The following is a 22,714-nucleotide window of genomic DNA, read 5'->3' on the forward strand; positions in this document are numbered from 1 at the left end:
GATGCTTTTCATTTATGTGTGGTTGTATGCTTTGATTTACCTAAGTTTTATTTCTCATTTTCTGTTCTACAATTATTTCTGAAATAGTAATGATGTCTATACAACCTGCAACACTATACAACACAGACAACATGGCTGCAGCACCATGCTTTACATGCTGTACTGTATTGTTTTGATGGGGATGATGGAAATGATTGTAAAAAAAATGGATTAACATGAATATAGGCCCGGTTATATGAAAGTGTCCCTGTATGCTATTCGTATGAGCCAGCATGCAGAACACCAGGTTAAAGTAAACCTAAATGTGAAGTACCCGTAATTAATAAATCGGCAACACCAGCAGTTTTTTTTAGAAATGATATGTCAAATTGTTTGATATGAAAGGGCTTGTTGAGTTCTAGTAAACCAAAGCGTAACATTAAATTCCTACACATTTACAAATGACATTGTGCTGCACGCTGGTGCAGTGGTTAGCATTGTCACCTCACAGCAAGAAGATTCTTGATTTCAAGTGTGTGGAATTTGCATTGGTTCCCTCCAGGTAAAAAATATAGTTAGGTTGTTTGTTGACTCTAATTCTGCCCACAGGTGTGAGTGTGAATAGTTGTGTGTCTACATGACTGGCAACCTTTCAAGGGAGTACCCGCCTCTTGCCCAGTGACAGCTGGGATGGGCTCCAGCCCCCCACAACCCAAACTGAATATATGGTGTACATAAAGGTAGGATAGCTGTCACGCCTGCACTAATGTTTCTTCTTCAATCTGCTTTTGAGTGTTCCTACTAAGTAATTTACTGGGGTTTGATTCAGCATTTCACCTAAAACTTCACTTGAGGCACAGTACCTACTTCTTTGTTAGAAACAACAGAAAAGTCACGTGCAAAAGATTTCACAATATTAGATGAGGAAGAGCTCTCTGTTGATGACAATGCAAACACATGTGATCTGTCATATGTCTGCCAACAGACCATAAACATAACAAGGAGCAGACAGAATTCCCCACATCTGGCACTCTTCTCATCCACTCTTTATGTAAAGATCACACCTGAGCTGGTGGACTCAGCAAAGTTACTCTTAGCAAACAAGGATATGCTCATAATCTAATAATATGAACAAACCAACCATGGGAAGATAGACGGTGTTTGTGATAATGTGATAACAGTCATGGTGTCACATGCAAAAGATAACACAATAGTGAATGAGGAAGCAATACAATGAAGTAGTTTGACTCTTTCATCCATAGTTAAGTGAAAAACATTTTTCTTTATTGATGAAAATACTAACACAGATGATATGTTGCATTTCATTGGATTAGATTGGGATTAATTTCCATACCCGTATCTGAAACTGTATCCGGTTTTAAATCTGATGACTGATGACTGATACAATACTAACACATGCAACACTCAGCTAACAGACCATAAAACAAAACAAGGAGCAGCCAGAATTCACCACATCTGGCATTGTTCTCATCCACCTTCCATAAGCAGATGAAAGCTGACGTGGTGGATTTGGCAGAATGACCTTCAGTAAACAAAGGTGTAATCATAAACTGATAATGTTAGATAAACATGAGGAGATAGAAGGTGTTCTTATATGATGACATTGGTCTTTAAAAGCCCTCCATGCTGGCCCACAAGGAGACACTTGGTAGGAAAAGTGATACAAGATGCTGCCATTTCTTCTGCTGCTGCTTCTTTCAGCCCTCACTCCAGCTTCAGCCTGGATTGCAAGTGACCACTTATTTCTCCTGAATATGCTGGTGTATCTGTCATTTATTATGTTATCAGTGTTGTTGTTTCTGTTATTTCAGCCTGTGGAGGACTGGGAGTCTGGCAATGTGACAACATCAGTGGGTGAGTCTGGTCAGTGCCTTTGTCATGTGTATTTGCCTGAGACCATCTTCCCTGTAGACCGGGTTCAGCATATGCAACAAGTCAGCAAGGATCTGATCCTGGAAGTGGACATTCAACTGAACAAGGTGCAGTCGGGCCTATTGGGATGAGTGTTTGCCAGTATTTATGCATTAAAGCACCCATTTAATAATTTTTTTTCCTGCTGAGTCATGTTTTTTTTTTCATTCAGATTGAGGGCTACCAGGGTAAGCTGGAGGTCTATCTAAGGGAACTGGCGGACCTGAGCTTACGAGTGACCATGTTGGAGAGCAGTGCTGACAGTTACATCAAACTGGACTTTGAGATGCTCAGGATCGAGCTCAGAGAGTTCGAGGCTCTGGTGTCTCAACTCAAAGAGTCCCTAAACTCCTCCTCGCCCGTGTTCAACAGCCTGTACACTGAGGTGATAATAATATATAATATGGATATTATAATAGTAATATAATAGTTTTTTAATCTAATGTATGTGTTTGATCCCAGATCCGCAACATGACCCTTATTGTGAACCAACTGGAGACATACGACAAGAGCAACCTGCAGGTGATCCGCATTGAGTTTGCTAAACTGCAGAAGAAGCTGGAGGAGTGCCAGAAGGAGCAGGAGTACATCGAGCCGGATATTGGTAAGACAACAAGAAAGAAGGGGATAAATGGTTTTAAAAAAGCAAACTTTTCCTGCTGATATTAATATTTTCCTTTTTTCCCCAGGCAACTGCAATCATACAGGAATCCTGAGCATCAGCAAGCCATTGGTGGGCCAACTGAATGCTCATTTGAGCCCGGGATACCAATATGGTGGCTGGGGAAAAGACTCCAAACCAGTTAGAGGTACTGAGTCAATGTACTGGTACGGTGCTTATAGCGGCCCCTATGTGCACGACTTCTATCAGTATGCTGACTATGAAAAGCTGCTTCTCAGGTCTAATTCCAAATACCATGATTTAGCATGGTCAGGTTTTGGTAACAATTACATAGTTCGTGGTAACACCATGTATTATCAAATCAACAATCCTTTCAGCATGAGCAAACTAAATCTGACCAGTTCTGCAAAAGACTACCGCGTGATTCCATCTGCAAGTCAAAAGTTCTCGTACAGTTACTCAGACAATCAGAACCTGGATTTTGCAGCTGATGAAACAGGATTGTGGGTAATGTATGCCTCTGAAGAGAGCAAAGGTAAAATAGTCCTGGCTAAAATCGATGAGAAATCGTTTGGCATCGAGGATGCGATAAGCACTGGTGTGTACAAGCAGAGGGCTGGTAATGCTTTCATGGCCTGTGGAGTCATGTATGTCACCAGGCCAGTGGATGTGACCACAGAGGAGATCTTCTACGCCTTTGACAGTAAGACCAGGGAGGAGAAAAACCTGAGCATTCGCTTCCCCAAGTTCCAGGAGAAATACTTCAACCTGGACTACAATCCCACTGATCAGAAGCTCTACATGTACAACAACGGCTACTATGTGTCCTACAATGTGAGGTTCAACAAAGAATAAGTGCTTCTGTCTTTGTGATCCATCGCTTTGTGATTAAAACGATTGATCTGTTTTGAATCACGCTGCCCTGGGAGATCTATATATCTACCAAAATCTTTTCTTGAATAAAATCAAACTGAAGCATTCAAAATGTGTCAAGTGATTGAAGTTTTTATGAATATATTAATTCATTAATCACATGTATAGGAATTTGTTTTGTTGTTGAGAAAATCCAAATCCAAATCCAACAATAACATGAAGGTATATATCATTAAAAGTAAAAGACCTTTGAGTACAATCCAATATGATACCATATTTGTTTTTTTTTAGATAAATCTTAAATTCACTTGGAGAGAGAAGGTTAGGTTTGCTACATTTCGTGGGATACATTTTTTTTTTTTAAGGTTTTGTAAACAACTCTTCTTTCTTGACATTATATGATGATTAATGTATCACTATTTATCAGTCTGTAATGTCAGGCAGGTTCCTTTCTGACTTATTTAAATCTACATTTAATTTTTTTTTACAAGTTAATACTCCTCATTGTAAAATCCTATTGAATCTTTATCACATTTTAAACGAACAAAGACATCAGGCAAGCACAATTTGAAGCAGGTTTACATAATGCGGTTTGATACTCGCTTGAATAGGATATTCTACCAAATTACATTTTGGATTTAAGGATTGGGATTACCAGATGTGATCACAATATGCAACACTCATATCCAAAATGACAGAAATAAAAGAAGATAATTATTTGACATTTGTAAGAATGTAAGTGCTGCAGCAGCCAGGTATGTTCAATGAATTTTTGAAAACAGTGTTGAGATCAACATGAACACTGTTAGCTGCATGCACTCTGCAGCTTGAACAGAAGAACCGCCATACACAAGATACGATCTGTTTTCCAAGTAATACAAGACAGGATTGTTCCCAAAATTTTGAGTGTTGTTACGTTTTCTTTTTATTCCCAGAGGGTTAAATAAAAGATGATTATCATAATCCAACTAATAGCCATAGCAAATAAAAATTAAAAGCAGTGCAAAGAAGAACCTACAATCAAATATCATGCTTCATAAAATTAAATGTCCCTTATTTTTTGCTCCTTAGTCAAATTGTTTATTCCAGGAAACCCAGAATGCTCAAGATGTGCTCATGAAATCTCTCAGTGAGTCTTTGAGTTCACTCCAGGCCACATGTTGGACATCAGCATAGTAAAAGTTGGTTAAATCATGCTAATCAAGGATCACATAGGAGGTGAAGTCTGTAACATGAGACAAAGTAACGGTATAATCATAAAGAGTATATAGAATTCAGGAATTAAAGTACACTTCATACAGAAACACTGAGGTACACGTAAGTTGGGCTTTTTACCCAAAACATTGTTCCTGTAAATATTCACTGTGTTGTTCTCTTACTAATCAAAATGGTAACCATGGAGGGGTGTTGGTGGCGCAGTGGTTAGTGCGCACGCCCCATGTATTGAGGCTGTAGTTCTCCAAGCGGGCGGCCCAGGCTCCTTTCCCGCATGTCATTCCCTACTCTCTCTCTTTCCGACTCTATCCACTGTCCTGTCTCTCGAATAAAGGTGCAAAAAAGCCAAAAAAAAATGGACTAACCAAATCATATGGAAACAAAATGTTCATGTTTTTTTCAAATGATTTGTCCCAATAATTTAGTCAGAATTTGCAGATAGCATTGATTATTTACATGCTGAAGTTTGGTTAATAAAGAAATAACCAGAACTTCATAACCCTGCTGTGGTGTTATCAATAGACATGTCTGCACTGGTCTCAGGGACGTAAATAGTTACTGTACGACTGTTGACACATGTGCCACATGTTTGATTTTTGCAAGTAAGAGTGTTGAAACCCACAAACCATAGGAGCAGTCTCATCAGAGAGTCAACAGACAGCCTAAACAGAGACACAATGCACATAAACTGCTGCATCTTTCTTTGCCAATCTGAGCCCTGCACTGACCTAGCTCGTAAGTCCGGAAGATAAATGTCCTTGTTAAGAACTGTTCTGAATTTTACTTATACTCTTATTATGACAAACTCCTTCAGAGATCCACCTTTACATACCACACTTCACCACAAGGCGACTTAGGCACAGGGAATAACTTAATGATTCAAGGTAACAGTATTTATTACCAGGCTGCTGATCCTTCCAGAATGGCCAAATTAAATTTGACCTCATCTGTTTTTAGTTACATGGAAGTCACAAAAGAACATAAAAAATGATATGATTGATGATTTTTCAGCAGATGAAAAAGGATTGTGGGTAATGTATGCCACAATAGGGGCCAAGGGTAAAATCTTTCTTCTAAAATCGATCAGAAATCATTCAAGGATGAATAGAGCACCAGTACTTACAAGCTGGGAAAGCCTTTACTGCTTGTGTGGTGATGTTTTCCACCAGGCCTGGAGATTTGAAGACTGAGGAGATCTGTTACTGCTATGACACCAAGACGGATGAGGAGTACAGCCATAGCTATTATGTGTCCTATAATGTGAGGTTTAACAAAGAGTGATGGCCTGTGTTCTTCAATCTGCTGTATTATGCAATTAATATTGGGCATTCAAATTAGTGTCCACCGGTTTCAATTAAAATGTCAGAATGTCATGTAAAAATGAATTGTACCCCTCCCTTCCTGCTTTTTGGATAAGGTTTCAGCAGCTGATACATCTCAGTCCCTCCCCCTCTTCCTCTCCTTCCATCCTGCCTCCCTCCTCTGTAAGCCAGCCCTCCCTTGGGAGAGAGCGACTCTCCTTTGTGCTGTGGTTGGAGCCTGGCTCCATCTGGTACTGAGCACCAAGAACCAGCAGATTATAAATCCTGAGTAGGGTTTCCCTCTATTCATAAAGGAACGGAGACATCAAGCCAAAACTGCAGACTGTAATTTATAAATGTAATCATTTTCCTATGGGATTTGGCTGCAGTAAACACTAATCACTAACACTAAACACCAGCACTAAATAGATTGTAATCCATTTTGGGAGTCAAACTCAGGGTTAAAAGTGGTCTTGAGTCAGTACGCACAAAAACAGTACTGTCTCTTTAAATCGGTCAGCATCTGTCAGAATGAGAGGGAGGGGGGAGAGTGCGCGCCTTGTGTGAAATGGTACCCTGAAGTGACATCACGCTCAGCCAATCAGCAGCCTTGCCTGAGCTCTTTCCTCCTCCTCTGCTCCTGAGAGGAGTGTGTTGAGTCGGCTGAAGACACGGGTGCTGCTGATGATGAAGATGATGCTGGTGTTGCTGTTATAGCTGCTAGGTGTGGAGGGGCCAGGGCATGATCGCACCAAATCAGGTACAGTGTGATTTGTATTCCTTTATTTAACACTGTTGTCATGCTGTGTCACTCGTTATGGGAATGCATGTTTGGAAGGTGATGGATGGTGATGGAGGAGACTGAAGATGGCTTTGTGTGTTTCATAACACCCCTTGGAGGATGTAGCCTCCATGACTGTAACCAGGATGAGGGTGTGTGTGTGTGTGTGTGTGTGTGTGTGTGTGTGTGTGTGTGTGTGTGAGATGTTTGTTTTACAGCCACATTCAGGAAAAAAAAAAAAAAATCAGCATTATATTTGACATCTGTTTATTGTATTGTATTTGCTTGTTAGCATTAGCCTCAGTTGCCCTACTGGTGATATATTTGTTAAATCTGACAAATATTAATTCATAATTCTAGTGCTGTTAAATATTCGTGACAGCAGAGAATGTATTTAGCATTTGGAAAATAATCCATTTCATGTGATTTTTGGCTTATGTGGGTCGATTTTGATGCAGCCACTTTGTAAGATTAAAAAACATGTGCTTGTAGCATATGTAACTAGGAATATGAAGCACGGTTTGGAGGCTCACATATTCTGTCGTGTAACATTAAAAAATGTCAACCTGATGTACCCGAGACACACGGCAATGTTCCTCAGTGCTCTGAGTTACCTCCCAGTCATTTTTGGACGTTTGCATTTTATGCTTCTTTCCATTCATTAGAAATAGTGGGCTCAAGCTTGTACTCACTTCCTGTGCTGGTCTGGAGGTTAACTCTTTGTTTCCACTGGTTTGCACAGATGATCATGCTAGGCTGCACAGACCTGAGCCTTGGAGTCGCTGCAGGCGGACACTTACAGAGCCCAGGGACAACATATAGAGATGTGTCCTTTTGATGAGAAGACCAAAGTGCAAAGGTAAGGCACGAGCTAGACTGCTATGGTCTTTATGAGTCAAACAGAAGCCGAATGATTCACTTACTGCAGCTTAAGATTTAGTTTTTTTTTTTTAGTTTCTCATCTCTAGCTGTGTCTGAATTTAGTCCTGCTGAATCAACAGTGTCTTGTTTTCTGTCTTTGCTGTGCTCAGGCCCATCCGGTCCCTGAAGGGTCCTAAACAAGGCAGCAATGGCAAAGAGGGATTACCTGGTGGAGGCGGCCAAGCAGATCCGCATGGCCCTGGACAGCGAGGTCAACGAGGACTATGAGGCGGCTTTCAGTTACTACAAGAATGGGGTGGACCTGCTGCTGAATGGGGTTCAGTGTAAGTGGACAATACGCATGTCTTTTTAAAGCTTGTGATTCTGTAAAAGGGGTTGATCAGGCGTGTTTGCACAAGACATGTGATGGGAAACATATGAACGAGAATAAAAACAGGAAGTCACACAACACTCACTTTAGTCATTTGTTAGCTGGTGTTTAAATAGTGTATTGTCTGTTACATTATCACGCAACCTACTGTGTTTTCTTTATTTCTTTTTATTGCTGTCTGACAGAGTTGAATGTTTTTCAGTGGACCCAAACAAGGAACGTCGAGAGGCAGTGAAGAGGAAAACAACCCAGTATCTGAAAAGAGCCGAAGAAATCTTCATCACACATCTGCAGGACAACCTCGGCAAGGGAAGCTCTTATTTAGGAGTAAGACAATCATCCTTTTCAATTACTAACACAAAAGCAGATCTTGATTGTTGCCTAGAAATACCTCTGAGTTGTTATTAATAATGTTATAAAATCAGTGCATTCTGACGCATTTTTTGAGTTTACATGTCTGATATTGGATAAGTGAGATTAATTAATGAATAAATGAAGTATAAAGCGGCTGTTTATCTCAAGCAAAACCCTTTGGAAAATGTGGAAAATGTGGAAAAGTAGCATTTCTTGCTCGCGTCATTGTCTGTCACTGATATCGTCTGTGCCTGTCATCTCCAGGGTTACAGCAGTCTGAGGTTCCGTCCAATCAGACACTTGAGTTCGCCTGTGGAGGACCTAGAGATGTGTAAGGTGGTTGGAGTGACTGATAAGGTAAGAATGAATGTTTAAGAACTCTTAACACTGCATTTAGGGATCTGTTCTGGCGTTTTGTCCGAACTTCCTAGTTGTATCTCGATGGTTGTCTGAGGATGTTTTTTTTTCTTTCCAAAGGTCCTGATCGTCCAAAGTATGGTCAATAAGGAGACATTTGTTGTAAAGGTCAGTATTCACTTTTCTTCCAAGGATACAGTCAGTAGGAAGATCCAGTGAATAACGGTTTGGCATTGCGCTGTGTTAAATGGAAGCTCTTGTGAGTAACTCTCAGCTTGTGTTCATTCTTGCGGCCCCATGTTGACTCAGCGCTACCTCTTTAATTTTCGTCTAAATGTGTATAAAGCTTCTTTTTTTTTTTTTTTTTTTTTTTTTTTAAACAAAAAATCTCATTGTGCTTATTTTAAGAGTTTTCACTCACTGAGAATCTTTGTTGTAAAAACAGAAAATGACTGTTTCTGCAGCGTGCTGTTTATCAATTTATCTGACACCTACCCCGCAGCAGCAGGTTGTAGGCATTAAAATCACTGTATAGAAAATGACTAAATTATTCCTGATGATCTTGTTTGCTTACGTTGGTCATAAAGAGGCACCAATAATAATTTAAGTACCTGCTTAAATCTCAAACCCAGACGCTTTAAACCGCCCGTTTTAAAGACAGGTTCATGCTCAAAATCTAACTACTGAAATCTGATACGTTTTTTTAGGGTTGCCTTCTGGCAGTGAGCCTGTCCTTGTATTGTGTGGCAGGCTGGTCCATGGGAGCTCTCTGTATCCTGTCTCCCTGAGTATCACCCAGCATTGATCTGCCTGACAGCTCTCACACTTTTAGCCAGTGCAAGTCGACTCAAATTTCACTGACCAGAGACCATAACAGATAGGCCAGGATCTTTAAAGAGACAGTACATGAAATAATAGGCCGATATGTCTTTTTTTCTTCTGCTTTTAAAGCATGAGTGACACTGTTTTCCTTTTGCATTCATGCATATTCCCTCTTTTAAAGAAAGATCCGTCATCATTGTGTATTTGTTGTTTTAGAGTCTGGTAAAGTCGAGCTGGGAGAGCAGGGACCAGCCAACCATCATTCCTCAGGGGGTGCCCTACATGGTGAAGTTGCTGAGATATTATGTCAGCGAGGATGCTGTGTACCTGCATCTGGAGCATATCAAAGGTGAGTTTTGAATATCAGCTCTGTTAGTTCTGCTGGGACAGTGGACAGGCTGTGAGGCTTTAAGAAAGAGTAAATACAGTTTATTATGAGCTTTGAGCCAAGTTTTGCCTTCAGCATCAGAAACAATTAAAAGCATCATTGCGCCAGTGTCTGATCCAGTGCTTCTTACCTTATCATCCTAGGTGGGAGGCTTTTCTCCAAGCTGCACAAACTAAGGAACGAGAGAGCCAAGGAGCATCCTGAATGTTTCACTTCCGGGCAGCCTAGCATCAAGATGAAGACCAGTTACACCTCGCCAGCGATCAGCGCAGACTACCAGCACAACACAAGCGGGAGCACGGAAGGGAAACCGAGGGATGAGAGTGGGGATGCGGACTTCCCCACTTCATGGGACGAGACTCAGCAGCGTCTGGAGAGCTGCGGGACTCACTCCTACATCGAGGAGACGGGCTGTTTGCAGAACAAACGCTCCGCCGCTTCATTTTATACCAAGCTCGAGCGGCTGACGTTGCATTCTGGCCCCACGAAAACACGGGTCAACACCCGCATCCATCCACCAGCTCCCAGTTTGTGTTTGCACTCCAGTGAAACTCAGGAACAGCCCGCTCTCCCACTGTCTTGCGCTCGTGTCAGCCAGGCCCTCGATGTGATGTCAGGACTGCACGCAAAGAACGCTGGGATGGGGCTGACGGAGTGCAGCTCTGAGTTTGAAGTGGCTTGGAAAACTGCAGATGCGGCACAAAACTGTGAGAAAAACAACCCCTATGCAGTGACCGACAGTCATTCACATAGCACACAAGGACCAACTTCACCTCGTACCAGTCAGACCTCATTTGTAAAAGCAGGATCACCAAACAGTGAATATAATGGTTTGAGTTCCTCCCCTGCCATTTTGCATCTTCCTCTCCATTGCCAAACTCAGATCCGGGGAAGGGCGTCATGGGAAAACAATGCCTCGCTCCAAGGGTCTGTGTTGACCGCTAACTCCACAGATACAGTTTCAGAGTCAAAGCAGGACAGCAGCCCGACAAACGAGGAGAGAAATGGAATGGTAGTCATACGGAGCACGGACAGAGCGGTGTTTTCTGAACACACAGACTCATGTATCTCTGTAGAGAGTTCCTGGACTTCCTCTGCCTCGCTCTGTCACAGCTTTGCCACAAAACAGGAGACATTTGCAGGGGTCCAACTTGCCCTCACAGGGGACCAGTACAAAGAGGAAACATGTTTAAGAGATGGTGTAGAAGAAGCCTGTGAACTGAGTCCAAAAGAAAAGGTAGCGCCTGCAAAGGAGAGATCTTTTATGAGCTGGTTCTCCTCCGGCACTCTTGAAGCCCCGCCCAGTAACAAGTCAGGGGACACAGATGTTCCCGTTAAATCGGAGGGGTCAGAGTGTCAGGGGGAAGACCAGATCATAGAGGTGGATGGATGGTGCCACCTGCCCCGCTTCCCTGTCAAGCCGTCAAGGTCTGCAGATAGAGCTGTGCCGACCTGCTGGGGGCTTCCTGAGGCCGAGGTGCGTGTCTGGGGCGCTCAGATCCTACTGGCCCTGGAGAGTCTGCATCAGCAAGGCATCCTGTGTCGGGATCTCAACCCAAGGAATGTTCTGCTTACCAGCAATGGTGAGTTCATCAAATGTCCTCTTAAAACTTCATGTGTGATACAGCGGTCTACCGATGCCTCAAGTGGAAATGTATGCACTTCATATTTACTCTGTTCTCCTGTGATAACTGTGTCATTTCTGGTTGTGCTTGAGACCGTAACTTAATTATCTTGTACTACAAGAGTTGCAAAAGCAATAAAAAAAAACAAAAAAACAGAAATAGGCTTAACTTACTTGTTTATGGGAAATGTCAGCATGGTGTGATGGGGTTCGGCTCTGTGGTTTTGTCACGTTGACCGGCATACTGTTTTGCTTTCCAGATTAGCCAGAAAGATTATGAGATAATGGGACAAATGAATCCGCTGTATGGGGAAAAAACGCCTTTATTTTCTCAGGAATAACAAGAAAGACAATCTCAAGAAACCAGCTGAAATGAACTAGGTATCAGGGGAAACCAGCAGATAACGAGAGATGAGTGAGAAGATCTGGAGAAAACTCGTCGTCTCAGGAAAATGGTGTAAATAAATGTAGGACTGCATGTCCCCATCTGAAGATGTTAGACTTTGATCAAACATAATGTGTTCTGCAGGAAAGGTGTGTTTGACTTTTTTCGGCCAGTGGAGTGAAGTTCAGTCAGAGATTTGCTCCAAAGCCGTGGACCAGATGTACTGTGCTCCAGGTAAGAAACATTCATTGCTGCAGACTGAAAGCAATGGGTCATTGGTGTTATGCGCCACCTAGTGGAAAGATTTAGATGGTACACTTAGGCTACGCGAACTAGGCAGTACAGCACTTTGTATGAGGGTTATTTTTTTCATGTATTGTTTTTCATGAATGCAACTAAACCGGGCTCATTAATTGTTGACAGAGATTGGTGGCGTATCCAGGGTAACAGAAGCCTGTGATTGGTGGAGTCTGGGGGCTTTGTTGTTTGAACTTCTAACAGGAATGGTGAGCAAAGTCTTCATAAGCTTTTTCAGTGCCGAATAATTAAGTCTGCAGCGTTCTCATTGCATATCATTCATGCAAAACTACATTACTAGGTCAATGTTTTCTCTGCTCACTGTGTCTCCAGCCACTCTGGCAGCTCCACCCAGCAGGAATCCACTCCCACACCCAACTGCTCATCCCAGACCACCTGAGCACGGCAGCTGCGTCTCTGCTCACTGAGGTCAGATTTTAGGCTTGAAACACCCTCAAGGATTCTGTTCTCTTCTATATAAAGCACTCAGCAACATTCACTTTTAATACTCTGAATTGATCCAACATTATCTCTCCACCCTCGATTACTCTGCTCCACAGTTGCTTCAGTTCGATGCTGGCTATCGTTTGGGTTCTGGAGGTGGAGGTGTCAGTGACATCAAGTGTCATCCCTTCTTCAGCGCTGTCTCCTGGAAAGCTCTGAGCTGCTAGCAGGAGCAGCTGCAGCTCTTCTGATCCCCTCGTCCTGCTCGAAGATTGGGGTTAAATGGAATCAAATCATAATGAGGCCGAATGGGGGCAGAGCCAGACCCCTGTTCTCCTTTGACTTTTGTGCTTCCACAAGAAAAAAAAAAAACTAGAACTAATCGGACCAACCATGTTTAACTTCCGAATATTATGAAGAAAAAAAAAATTCTCACTTTTGTTGTATCCATGAATATCACCTCCTTTATTCCCCAGCATGAAAACTGAAACCAACTCAAAGTTGATTCTGATATTTACAAATATTTGGACTGACTCCAAAAGTCGTTCAAAAACACAGAAATGAGGCAATAAATGATAACCTCTTCTCTACAGTAGTACTTTGTCTCCATTCGTTTGAACTGATCTGGAGTTTTTGAGCAAGCAGCATCAGCACATCAACATAACTTACATCAACATAACTTACAAAGTACCCTTCAGAAGAGGTGACTTTAGTTTTAATGTGGAGATGCTTTCTAGCGTCTTGATGTGTTTTCATCAGTTGTCAGAGATCCAAACTCCAGCTCACTGACACGACTGTTCCTCTTCATCCGTCCTACATTGGTATCTGCTCTTTAGAGAAAGTTTGATGACATCCTAACACTATGTTAGTGCTTTTAGAAGAGCTTACAAACAACTTAATTAACCACTAATATTCCACATTGTACACATACAAGATCAGTAAAAACCTAAATATTTAAGGGGAGAAACAGCTGATTCAATTCAGATGTACTTCATTAAATCCATTTAATATCCTTTAGTATCACCCTAGTACGATTTAATGTTTTAAACTCATTCTTTATGCCATAAATCTGCATCATAGGTGAATGAATACTGTCCAGTGTTAATATGAGAGCACACAACAAAACATAAACTGACAGTCATGTAATGCAGCTTTTATTGTTTAAAACGCTCTTTTTTTTTCTTAAATAGTCTTTCTTACACAGCATATAGAGAATTATCCTCACTTTTGAAAAACAGGTGACATTAATTCATAGAGGGTTTCTTGACTTTGGACATTTGAGAACATAGTGTGTCTTGGTTTATGGCTGCATATGTGCTCATTGTTCTTCTCTCAACCAAAATAATCAAATGATACTATGCAGTCCATCGATTTGTCTTCCATTTTATACAATATTTTTCATTCATATGTAGAAAATGACACATGAGTTAAAGAATATCTTCTTTTTGATCTAGAGACCAGCACCACAGAAACCCCCGACCCCAAACATCTCCCCACATCAGAACTAAACCTTTCAGCACCACCAGCCTTACAAATGTCCCCGAAAAAACTTTTTTTTCTTCTACTTAACCAAAACAACAATACATCAACTGCAGTGACGGGTAATGTTCATCGGGTGGAAACGGCCACTGTTCGTGTAGGGGTCGTTTGTCTGGGTGGGCCTGGAGCTCACAGCGGCTCACATGTCAAGAAGCAGCACCCGTGGGTCCTCCACTACTGACTTGATCTTGCGCAGGAAAGTGACGGCCTCTCTTCCATCAATGAGACGATGGTCGTATGTCAGGGCAACATACATCATGGGACGGATCTCCACCTGAGCACAAAAAAAATAATGAGAAAAAATAAATACTTGTTCTAGCTAAAGAAAAACATGTTTTCAAACAAACAACAATAACACAAGGTTGAGATGATTTTCATCTATTCTTCAAATCTCTGTATCACATATTATCATTCAATATTTGTAAGAGTGTAAACATTTAAAAAGACAGCTTCACACTGGTCTGAATGGGAATATTAGGCCAAGCATAAGACCTAGGCTACTTTATTATTATAGTTTATTCAGAAGTATATATATATATATATATATATATATATATATTCAGAAATATTGAGAAATGTCCTGTAAAAAAAAACACAAGAAACTACTAAATTTTGACGAAGTAAAGTTGTAGATTACAACTGATGATAGAAAAATGTACATTTGGGATTTTTCACTGGTTAAAAAAAACTTGAATGCACTCTTTTACCTGCCCTAGATATCACTTATTCATTTAGCCTCCATTCTCTGTACATACACAAAGCTTTCTAAATACTTTATTAAATGTTCCCTGTGTAACATCAAGGAAACCTACCTTGCCACCAATTGCAACCGGCCGGTCAAAGATGCCATGCATGCCTAAGATAGCAGACTGTGGTGGATTGATAATCGGTGTGCCAAACATGGACCCAAACACGCCGCCGTTACTGATTGTAAAGGTTCCTCCGTCCATGTCCTCCACGGCCAGCTCATTCTTACGAGCCTGCATACAATACATTCAGAATTACTGCCCATCTCATAATGAGGAGATCTTAAGAGCATGAGAATCAAACACAACTACAACAAACACACATCTTCTAACTTCAATCAAATATTACCTTTTCTCCCAACAAGTTGATGGCCTTCTCGATGTCAGTAAAATTCATTCCCTCTACGCTTCGGATTACAGGAACCACCAGACCCTGAGAGAAAAAATCTGTTACTCAATTTTCTGCCCTTTACATTAAGAGACAAGTGGAGCATCAAGCACTTAACTTAACGTTAGGATGTGATGCACTTGTCTTACCTTTGGCGTGGCCACAGCTACACTTATGTCCACATAGTCCCTGTACACAATCTCTTTGCTTGTGTCATCAATAACTGAAAACAACAAAAAAAAAATGTGTAAACAGATTAAGTCAAACAAAATCATTAAACAAAAAAGAAAATGGCAGATACAGTTAAAATACAGATTAACCTGTGAACCACCACTACATTTGCATTCTACATTTCCTGTTCACATGTGGCATTTATTATAACGTGCATATGAAAAGCCATGGAGGGTGAAACCCACAGAAAATGTTACATTTTTTGCTAGCAAACAGGGCCCCCCTCCCCCCATTACCTGTGGTCTGTCTAAATAGGTCGGGTGGTCTGAAGGCAGTAAATAAGTTAAGTGTTGGTTTCGAGGTTTTGGAATGGAATACTAAGGCCTGAGATCGTTTTCTTTAACCACACAAACACACACACACACACACACACACACACACACACACACACACACACACACACAAGTCTGCACAGGCTTGACAAAACCAAACATGCAAAGACATAGTCAAAACAGAAACCACAAAGACAGATTTCTTGATCTTTCAAGATTGAATTTATACCGGCATTGACTGCAGGTTGGTCAGCCAGAGCGTAGGCAGCAGCCTTCACAAACGCAGACATGAAGCCCAACTTGATGTTGTGCTTCTTCAGGAAGGCGTCTTTGTACGTCTTCCTCATCTCCGTGATGTTGCTGCAGGGAAAGAGAACAAAATAAGATAAATGAGCTTCAATTGTCTAAAAAGAGCAACACACAGGGTTTAAGACAATCTAAAATGTGATTTGATGGCAGTAAGAAAATCGTGACATACTGAAGGCTTTTAGAAATATCACTTTTTGAAAAATAAATAATAAAACATGAACTTTATCTATTTATTTTTTAGGAGTCTGTATCAATGAATCTGAACCTTTTTTTTTTTACACAAATTAAAATTATTTTCAATACTGTTTTTAGGTTTACATTTTTTATGCTGTTAGTTCAGGAAACAGAGCAGAAGTGTAAAAATGATGTTCATTTTAAAAAAAAATCTAATTTATTCTCCTGTATAATTGAACAGATTATAAACAGACATAAAGATACAGAAAACTCTTGTAAATAAGTTATATATTTATATATATAGAACAAATATTCTAATCATGTAAAAATAAACAATAGACACAAATATTAAATAATTTCAAAGAACCAAAAATGAATTTTTTTTATGGCAATGAAACATTGCTGTTACATATTGGGGGGAATGTAAGCTATTGAAATTGTCCTGGTAATCGTTTCATCATTGCTCATTTTTCTCTTGTATCTCTCTTTTTAATTGTTTGTTTTCCTGTCTCTAACCCTGTTGAAGCTCTTGGGTTTCTCCGCTAACAAAATTAGCCCCTCCCAAGACACAGACTCTCCGAGAAAGGAGAGAAGAAGCGATAAAAATCTTCACTTTCTAGAGCCTGTAAATCTTATTGGGCTGTCATAAAAGCCCATATCGGTTGAGGCTGCTCTTCCACTCAGTGCGCAGGTCTCTGTGGGCCCCTGCAGATGCTCCAGCCTCCTGCTCTGACTCGCTCCTTCGGCTCCAGATGAGCCCTAGCCTGGGAAGTCTTCCTCCAGACCGTCAATGTCAATCCAATTAGGATACATAGAAAACCCTGAATAGCTGAAAGCTGACACCACAGATTTGCGGGGAAAAAGAAATCCTCAAAGTGTCCTCTTCAGCACAGGGGGCGAGTGGAGACAATAACATTTCCTTGTAAATTAATAAAACCCGTTTTACCAATTCTTATCTTCGTTTTAGATGGCATTACCACCAAATATTTACATTCCAGTGTTTAAGAGGATATTGGGTTTCAGAAAGCTTTTCCTATTTGGCTGATCCAATCTATAACCAAGTGTTGTTTTGGCTTTTAACACAGCTGTACATTCAGTGTGCATCCTGTTTAGTACTGCAGAGGAAAAAAAGACAAAAATATTTTAACCACTTTGATTTTTTTGCTCTAATAAAGCCTGTCTCTTTCCCTCTGTTTATTCTATTTGTGTATATTATCGTCTAAAAACATCTACCAAGTAAAATAACATTGAGAGCTTAATAAAGTAGATCATCTAATTTAGTATTTCCTACCTCATGTCGACCTCATTAAACGTAGTCAACATAGCGCAGGTGTTTTGGGCTTCCTTCAGTCTTTGAGCAATTCTCAGTCTCATGCGGTTCATCTTAACCTAAACTCGAGGAGAAAAAAAAGAAAGAAAAGAAGAAAAAAATATATATATATCAGTCATTAAACGTGAAAGATCTTAAATCTAGTCCAACTCTTACAGACCATTTAATAAAAATGAAATGACTCTAGCCAAACTATTTTGGTGATATTTTGATTTTTGCACTTTACCCTACTCTCTGTCCTGGCTCCTTTAGCCCCTGTCTCTGCTTGAACTGCTGCAGCAGCGGGAGCAGCAGTGGGTTTGATGGCTGAAACTAAGAGACCGACATAAAGAGGAAGTCAGTGTCTACTGACGACACTTTGTTAGTCACAGTCACTGCCTACAGAGCGTTAACAATGATTAATCCTGTAAGCTAGAGGTCAAGAGCACAGATGTCAAGCAAAACACTTCTCACATGACACAGGCCTGCTGTCTCATTCGACTAACCTGGTTTGGTGTCCATAGCATGTGCTGGCACAGGTGGCACAGGGGGCATAGTGGTGGGAATGGGGCCCACAGCTGAGGGTGGAGGAGGGGGAGGTGGAGGAGCAGCAGCAGAAGGTGGTGGAGGGGCTGCAGCAGCAGGGGCCTCAGCTTTTGGAGCTTCTTTAGTGGCTGCAGCAACAGCTAAATGCACAGAGAAAAACTGTTATAAAACTGATTTTGAAGAATCATCTTCATGATGTTACTATCCAGTCTTTTTATGCAAGAATAATACAGTACTGCAGACCTCCTTTTCGAAGCTTAAAGAGCGGTGTTCCTCCCTCCACCTTCCCTCCATCAGGGACCAAAAGTTCCTCGATCACTCCAGCAGCAGGAGAAGGAACCTGCACTGATGTCTAAAGGTAGGGAGAAGAATATACATGTCAAATTAATCAAAAGTTTAGTGGAGAAAGACAGTTCTAAAAAGATCTTCTTGACAGGATGTATGTTGTTGTTTTCTGGAGTCAAACCACAGACTGTAAATATTAATGGATGAATCCTGAGTGATGTCAGCCATCTGTTAAGGCAGGGGACTCAAGACATTCATGGTCAGCCGCCGCCATGCTGGAAATGCTGTCTCAGCCTAACTTTTAGTCAACCTAACGAGGGGCTTAGAACCAAAGCTGAGGCAGGGTTTAAGCCTCTTGAATAACCGTTACATCGCGCCCACCTGTCAGTCACGTCAGCTATGCGCCTAACTATGAATAAAACGTATTGTTTCAAAATCAAAACAGAGCCGTTTAAAAATAATAATAATAATCACCCCCCATACAGTGTGTGCCAGTGATCACAATAACTAATCAGACCTATTTGTTTTTTTGTACCAGGCTGTAAACATGTTTATTTACGCTGTTAAAAACAGCTTCTTTGCCTGTAATGTGTATGTGACTTCTGGTGTTCCAGCCTCAATCGGACACTCAAGGAACTGCAGGATTCTGCACTTCCTCATTGGCTTCATTTTTCATTACCAGATGTTGCCGCTTGAGTCAAACTAATAAAGGCAGACATTTATTTTAGTGTAAATGTAATTAAAAATCAAATGTCCAATGTTTTTGAAGCATTGTTTCAATTTAATATTGAAGCATGTTTGAAAAGGGAACAAAAGTAAAGTTTTGTCCTTTTACTATCTCTCACACCACTCAGCATCAGCAAACTGACTTTTTATGGATAAAGTGGAAACTGGAAACCGTCATGCACCAATTCTTTCATTAGTTTTACCCTGAAATTTGATGGATTTCACTTCCTTAAAGGAAAGGTTGGTAATTTTCTAAAACTAACTTAAAATTGGTACCTCGTGGCAGACATCGGTCGAACTTTTTACATGCTTACAGTACAACGGCAACAGATGACCAATTGTCTTTTTTTCCTTTTTCAGAGCACATGAGTTATTAATTTCTGGCAGGACCTAAAGACAATTTCAACCAAAATCTTAAAAAGTATGTCTGGAGAAAATTACCAACCCTGCCTTTAAGCAAAATCAGACAATTAACAGAGGAGAGTAATGACAGTAACTTTGTTTTACCTTATCAGTCTCAATCTCGCACACCACCTCATCCTCAGAGACGCTGTCTCCAACCGCTGTAACAGGAGAATGATTTTAGCATCTGAGAACAAGCGGACTCTTTTTTTTCTTGTTTGGATGATATCTTAAACAGAAATAATTATAAAATGCTCAATAATACAAATTTACCTTTTTCCCACCTTACGTCCCCCTCTGAGACAGATTCTGCAAATGCAGGGGTCTTAACTGTGACAACTTCATTTCCTGGAAAACAAAGACAAGTTAAAGGAAATGCAATTAATTTAAATGTATTCACCAGTGGCTGGTAATTTCAAAAACTGTAGAAATGGAGAAAAACAGGCTCAAACATACTGCAGGCTACAGATGTCCTGAAGTACTGAATTTGGAAGACACTGGACCGGGGATCTGTTTTTCTGGAGAAAAATGAAATTCATAATATTAATTATAAAATCCCCCAAAACAAATATACATATGTGATCATCCGAAAGTGCTAATAAAAATGGAAATTCAGATTTAGATCTTGCATTTGGAAAGACAAAAGCTATATTTACTCAATAAAGACAGAGTGATTAAAAATATATTCATTACATTTAACAGGTTGCATAGCTATGATGCTTTTAGAACCAATGACAAGACTATCAATATCAGAAATAAAAAACAGTGTCATAAGTGTACTTCATTTCTGACAGTGAAGATACTTTAAGTGTTTGTTTACTTACACATGGTTGTTGAGAGTGACAGAATGGCTTACTGATAGAGCTGTAGGAAAATAAAATAGAGCAACATGTCATATACGTTCTTACAGTTGGGCAATCAAAACCAAGTTGAAATGCAGGACTTCGGGCTTGAACAGTAAACACACATACCTGCAGTGGCTCCACGAGCTAAGACATTGTTCCCCTAAAAAAAAGAGAAAATGAGCAAAACAAAACTTCTGTTACTCTAAAAATGTTAGAATAATTCAAAAATAAAAACTCTTAATTGTAATGCACAACCAAATGCATTACAAATACAATTTCTTTAATACAAACCAAAACATGCCATCATAAGTTAACAATGTGTAACATTAATATGAAACATCAGATTGAGCTGTATAGTACTTTACAGTACAGAAAGCTGCTGTCTGTTAGAAGTCACAATGTAGACAATGACCTTTGAAATAATCGATCAAATACTCTGACAAACAGGTTGATTGAGAGACACAGGAACATGACAAACAAATGCAATGCAGTCATTTTTATTAGGAATGTGACACAAAAGCTTCATTATCTTAACTGATCTTAATGGCAGATATCAATTAAGACAAAAACACTTCACTAATATATTAAGTTGCTAACCTAGCTTAGCTTCTAATTCAGCAACAGAAAGTAACACCCTGAATACAAACTAAAATTAACGTAAATGGGTTTCCTCAATTGGACGTCCTTCCATGAAACACCATAATATGACCTCAGCATGACAGCTAAACGCACAAAGCTAACCTCACCGTCTGTTTAGTACAGTGTGGCTAACATGCTCATGCTAACTTAAAAGACAATACTGAATAAGTTTACGTTACGTGACATGGACCAGATACTTTTTTTTACATGCATGTCAAAATGACAGACTCACTGAAAAAGTTTGGCACTAATTTTAACTTTAAAGGCTGCAGCAAAGACTTCTGGAGGAAAGTGTCAGACTGTCCTTGGCTTACAATGTTACGGCCTCTCCGTGGCCTACAGCAGCTAGCAGGATAATGCTAATGCGAGCTCTTTAAAGAGTCTCTGAGGCTCTGAAAGACAGCGAGGAGACTGTCGAGAGCGGGAGAAACAGCATTTGTATTAGCTTGTTGCCTACCTGGCGGATGGCAGAGAGGGAACGGCCAAAATTCCGGGTGAGACACCGGGAATGGGATAACATGGTGGCTGTGTGACAGCAGCCTGTCAGCGGAAGGGAATCTCTGGTCACAGCACGCGTAAGAAACGAGGAAGTAGTGTGGGATGAACCAAGTTGTCCGAAGGGGGGGGAAGGGGGGTCCACATTGTGTTTCACCCTTCACCCTGGTCTTTCAAACTACTGGCAATTCAAAAATGATCTACAAATATAGTGCAAATCAGAGCTCTGGTGCAAATATGATACACCAGCAACCACATTGAGAGCACACAGGTAACAACCATAGACTGTACAAATAACAACATGTAACAACCATAGACTGTACAAATAACTACAGGTAACAACCATAGACTGTACAAATAACTACAGGTAACAACCATAGACTGTAAAAATAACAACATGTAACAACCATAGACTGTACAAATAACAAAAGGTAACAACCATAGACTGTAAAAATAACAACAGGTAACAACCATAGACTGTACAAATAACAACAGGTAACAACCATAGACTGTACAAATAACAAAAGGTAACAACCATAGACTGTACAAATAATAACAGGTAACAATGTACACACAGAGAAAAAGAAATAGAAATAAGATTAGATAATTTAACGGTGACAGCCTACCAACATTGTGCTAATTATATAAAATACAAAAATGCAAATACGGATAAGATAAAATAGATAAGATATGATCTCAACTCCAAATACATTTTTAACATTTGAGCAGAAAGTAGAAAACAATAGAATAGCGATGACATTCCAAGTAAAACAGACAAAACCATAAACCATGTGAAATAAAATAGAATAGCAAAAAATGATTGAGTAGATTGTAACTTTCATTTTTGTTTTTAATTGTTCTGATATATATTTTTAATTCATAATTTAACTTGAGTACAGTTTAGTTAAGTTTAACGTATAGATTGTTCTTAAATAGTTTCTTCTTAGAAAGATAAGATAAAGATAAACTTTATTGATCCCCCATGGGGGAATTTTTTTTGTCACAACAGCTCAAGAAACAGGAAACAGGAATATAATTATCAAAAATAACAAGAAGTTAAAAATCAAACATATGTACATCAGTTAAATAAAGGGAGAAAAAATACAATAATAGAATAATACAAAGTATGTACACTTACTTGTGGAAAGAGTTATTAAATTGATGAAAATATTTATTTTACTG

At 40.1% G+C, this 22,714-nt stretch overlaps 3 protein-coding genes across 3 annotated transcripts; 2 read left to right on the forward strand and 1 right to left on the reverse strand.

The window, feature by feature from the left end:
* The first annotated feature begins 1,589 nt into the window (after window positions 1-1,589).
* Window positions 1,590-3,518, forward strand: olfm4.2 (olfactomedin 4, tandem duplicate 2). Its single transcript, XM_061063679.1, has 5 exons — window positions 1,590-1,727; window positions 1,812-1,979; window positions 2,084-2,296; window positions 2,374-2,515; window positions 2,601-3,518. The coding sequence occupies exons 1-5, from the start codon at window positions 1,668-1,670 to the stop codon at window positions 3,386-3,388; spliced, it is 1,371 nt and encodes a 456-aa protein (XP_060919662.1). The 5' UTR covers window positions 1,590-1,667; the 3' UTR covers window positions 3,389-3,518.
* A 3,075-nt stretch (window positions 3,519-6,593) lies between these two features.
* On the forward strand, window positions 6,594-13,216 carry rps6kl1 (ribosomal protein S6 kinase-like 1). The gene is made up of 12 exons (XM_061063677.1): window positions 6,594-6,682; window positions 7,446-7,562; window positions 7,735-7,908; window positions 8,158-8,282; window positions 8,574-8,666; window positions 8,787-8,834; window positions 9,705-9,837; window positions 10,020-11,459; window positions 12,030-12,119; window positions 12,309-12,391; window positions 12,516-12,611; window positions 12,743-13,216. The coding sequence occupies exons 3-12, from the start codon at window positions 7,773-7,775 to the stop codon at window positions 12,851-12,853; spliced, it is 2,355 nt and encodes a 784-aa protein (XP_060919660.1). The 5' UTR covers window positions 6,594-6,682; window positions 7,446-7,562; window positions 7,735-7,772; the 3' UTR covers window positions 12,854-13,216.
* A 547-nt stretch (window positions 13,217-13,763) lies between these two features.
* Window positions 13,764-21,647, reverse strand: dlst (dihydrolipoamide S-succinyltransferase). The gene is made up of 15 exons (XM_061063678.1): window positions 21,495-21,647; window positions 20,525-20,558; window positions 20,378-20,417; window positions 20,010-20,071; window positions 19,827-19,901; window positions 19,659-19,714; window positions 18,384-18,492; window positions 18,101-18,280; window positions 17,842-17,927; window positions 17,577-17,674; window positions 16,032-16,162; window positions 15,449-15,522; window positions 15,261-15,344; window positions 14,978-15,145; window positions 13,764-14,439 (listed from the first exon to the last, which is right to left on the reverse strand). The coding sequence occupies exons 1-15, from the start codon at window positions 21,555-21,557 to the stop codon at window positions 14,305-14,307; spliced, it is 1,395 nt and encodes a 464-aa protein (XP_060919661.1). The 5' UTR covers window positions 21,558-21,647; the 3' UTR covers window positions 13,764-14,304.
* Between the last annotated feature and the right edge of the window lie 1,067 nt (window positions 21,648-22,714).

Source organism: Labrus mixtus, chromosome 18 (genome assembly GCF_963584025.1).
Source record: "Labrus mixtus chromosome 18, fLabMix1.1, whole genome shotgun sequence".
Classification (NCBI taxonomy): domain Eukaryota; kingdom Metazoa; phylum Chordata; class Actinopteri; order Labriformes; family Labridae; genus Labrus; species Labrus mixtus.

What these genes read in the sequence shown, in the direction of transcription:
- dlst (XM_061063678.1), bottom strand. Translation starts at nt 21,557, where the DNA reads ATGTTATCCCATTCCCGGTGTCTCACCCGGAATTTTGGCCGTTCCCTC. An exon ending in GTCACTCTCAACAACCATGT is followed by an intron (nt 20,072 to 20,377) that starts GTAAGTAAACAA and finishes ATTTTTCTCCAG; the next exon opens with AAAAACAGATCCCCGGTCCA. An exon ending in GAGCCAGGACAGAGAGTAGG is followed by an intron (nt 17,675 to 17,841) that starts GTAAAGTGCAAA and finishes CCTCGAGTTTAG; the next exon opens with GTTAAGATGAACCGCATGAG.
- rps6kl1 (XM_061063677.1), top strand. Translation starts at nt 7,773, where the DNA reads ATGGCAAAGAGGGATTACCTGGTGGAGGCGGCCAAGCAGATCCGCATG. An exon ending in TGGTTGGAGTGACTGATAAG is followed by an intron (nt 8,667 to 8,786) that starts GTAAGAATGAAT and finishes TTCTTTCCAAAG; the next exon opens with GTCCTGATCGTCCAAAGTAT. An exon ending in CCAGATGTACTGTGCTCCAG is followed by an intron (nt 12,120 to 12,308) that starts GTAAGAAACATT and finishes AATTGTTGACAG; the next exon opens with AGATTGGTGGCGTATCCAGG.
- olfm4.2 (XM_061063679.1), top strand. Translation starts at nt 1,668, where the DNA reads ATGCTGCCATTTCTTCTGCTGCTGCTTCTTTCAGCCCTCACTCCAGCT. An exon ending in TGGACATTCAACTGAACAAG is followed by an intron (nt 1,980 to 2,083) that starts GTGCAGTCGGGC and finishes TTTTTCATTCAG; the next exon opens with ATTGAGGGCTACCAGGGTAA. An exon ending in GTACATCGAGCCGGATATTG is followed by an intron (nt 2,516 to 2,600) that starts GTAAGACAACAA and finishes TTTTTTCCCCAG; the next exon opens with GCAACTGCAATCATACAGGA.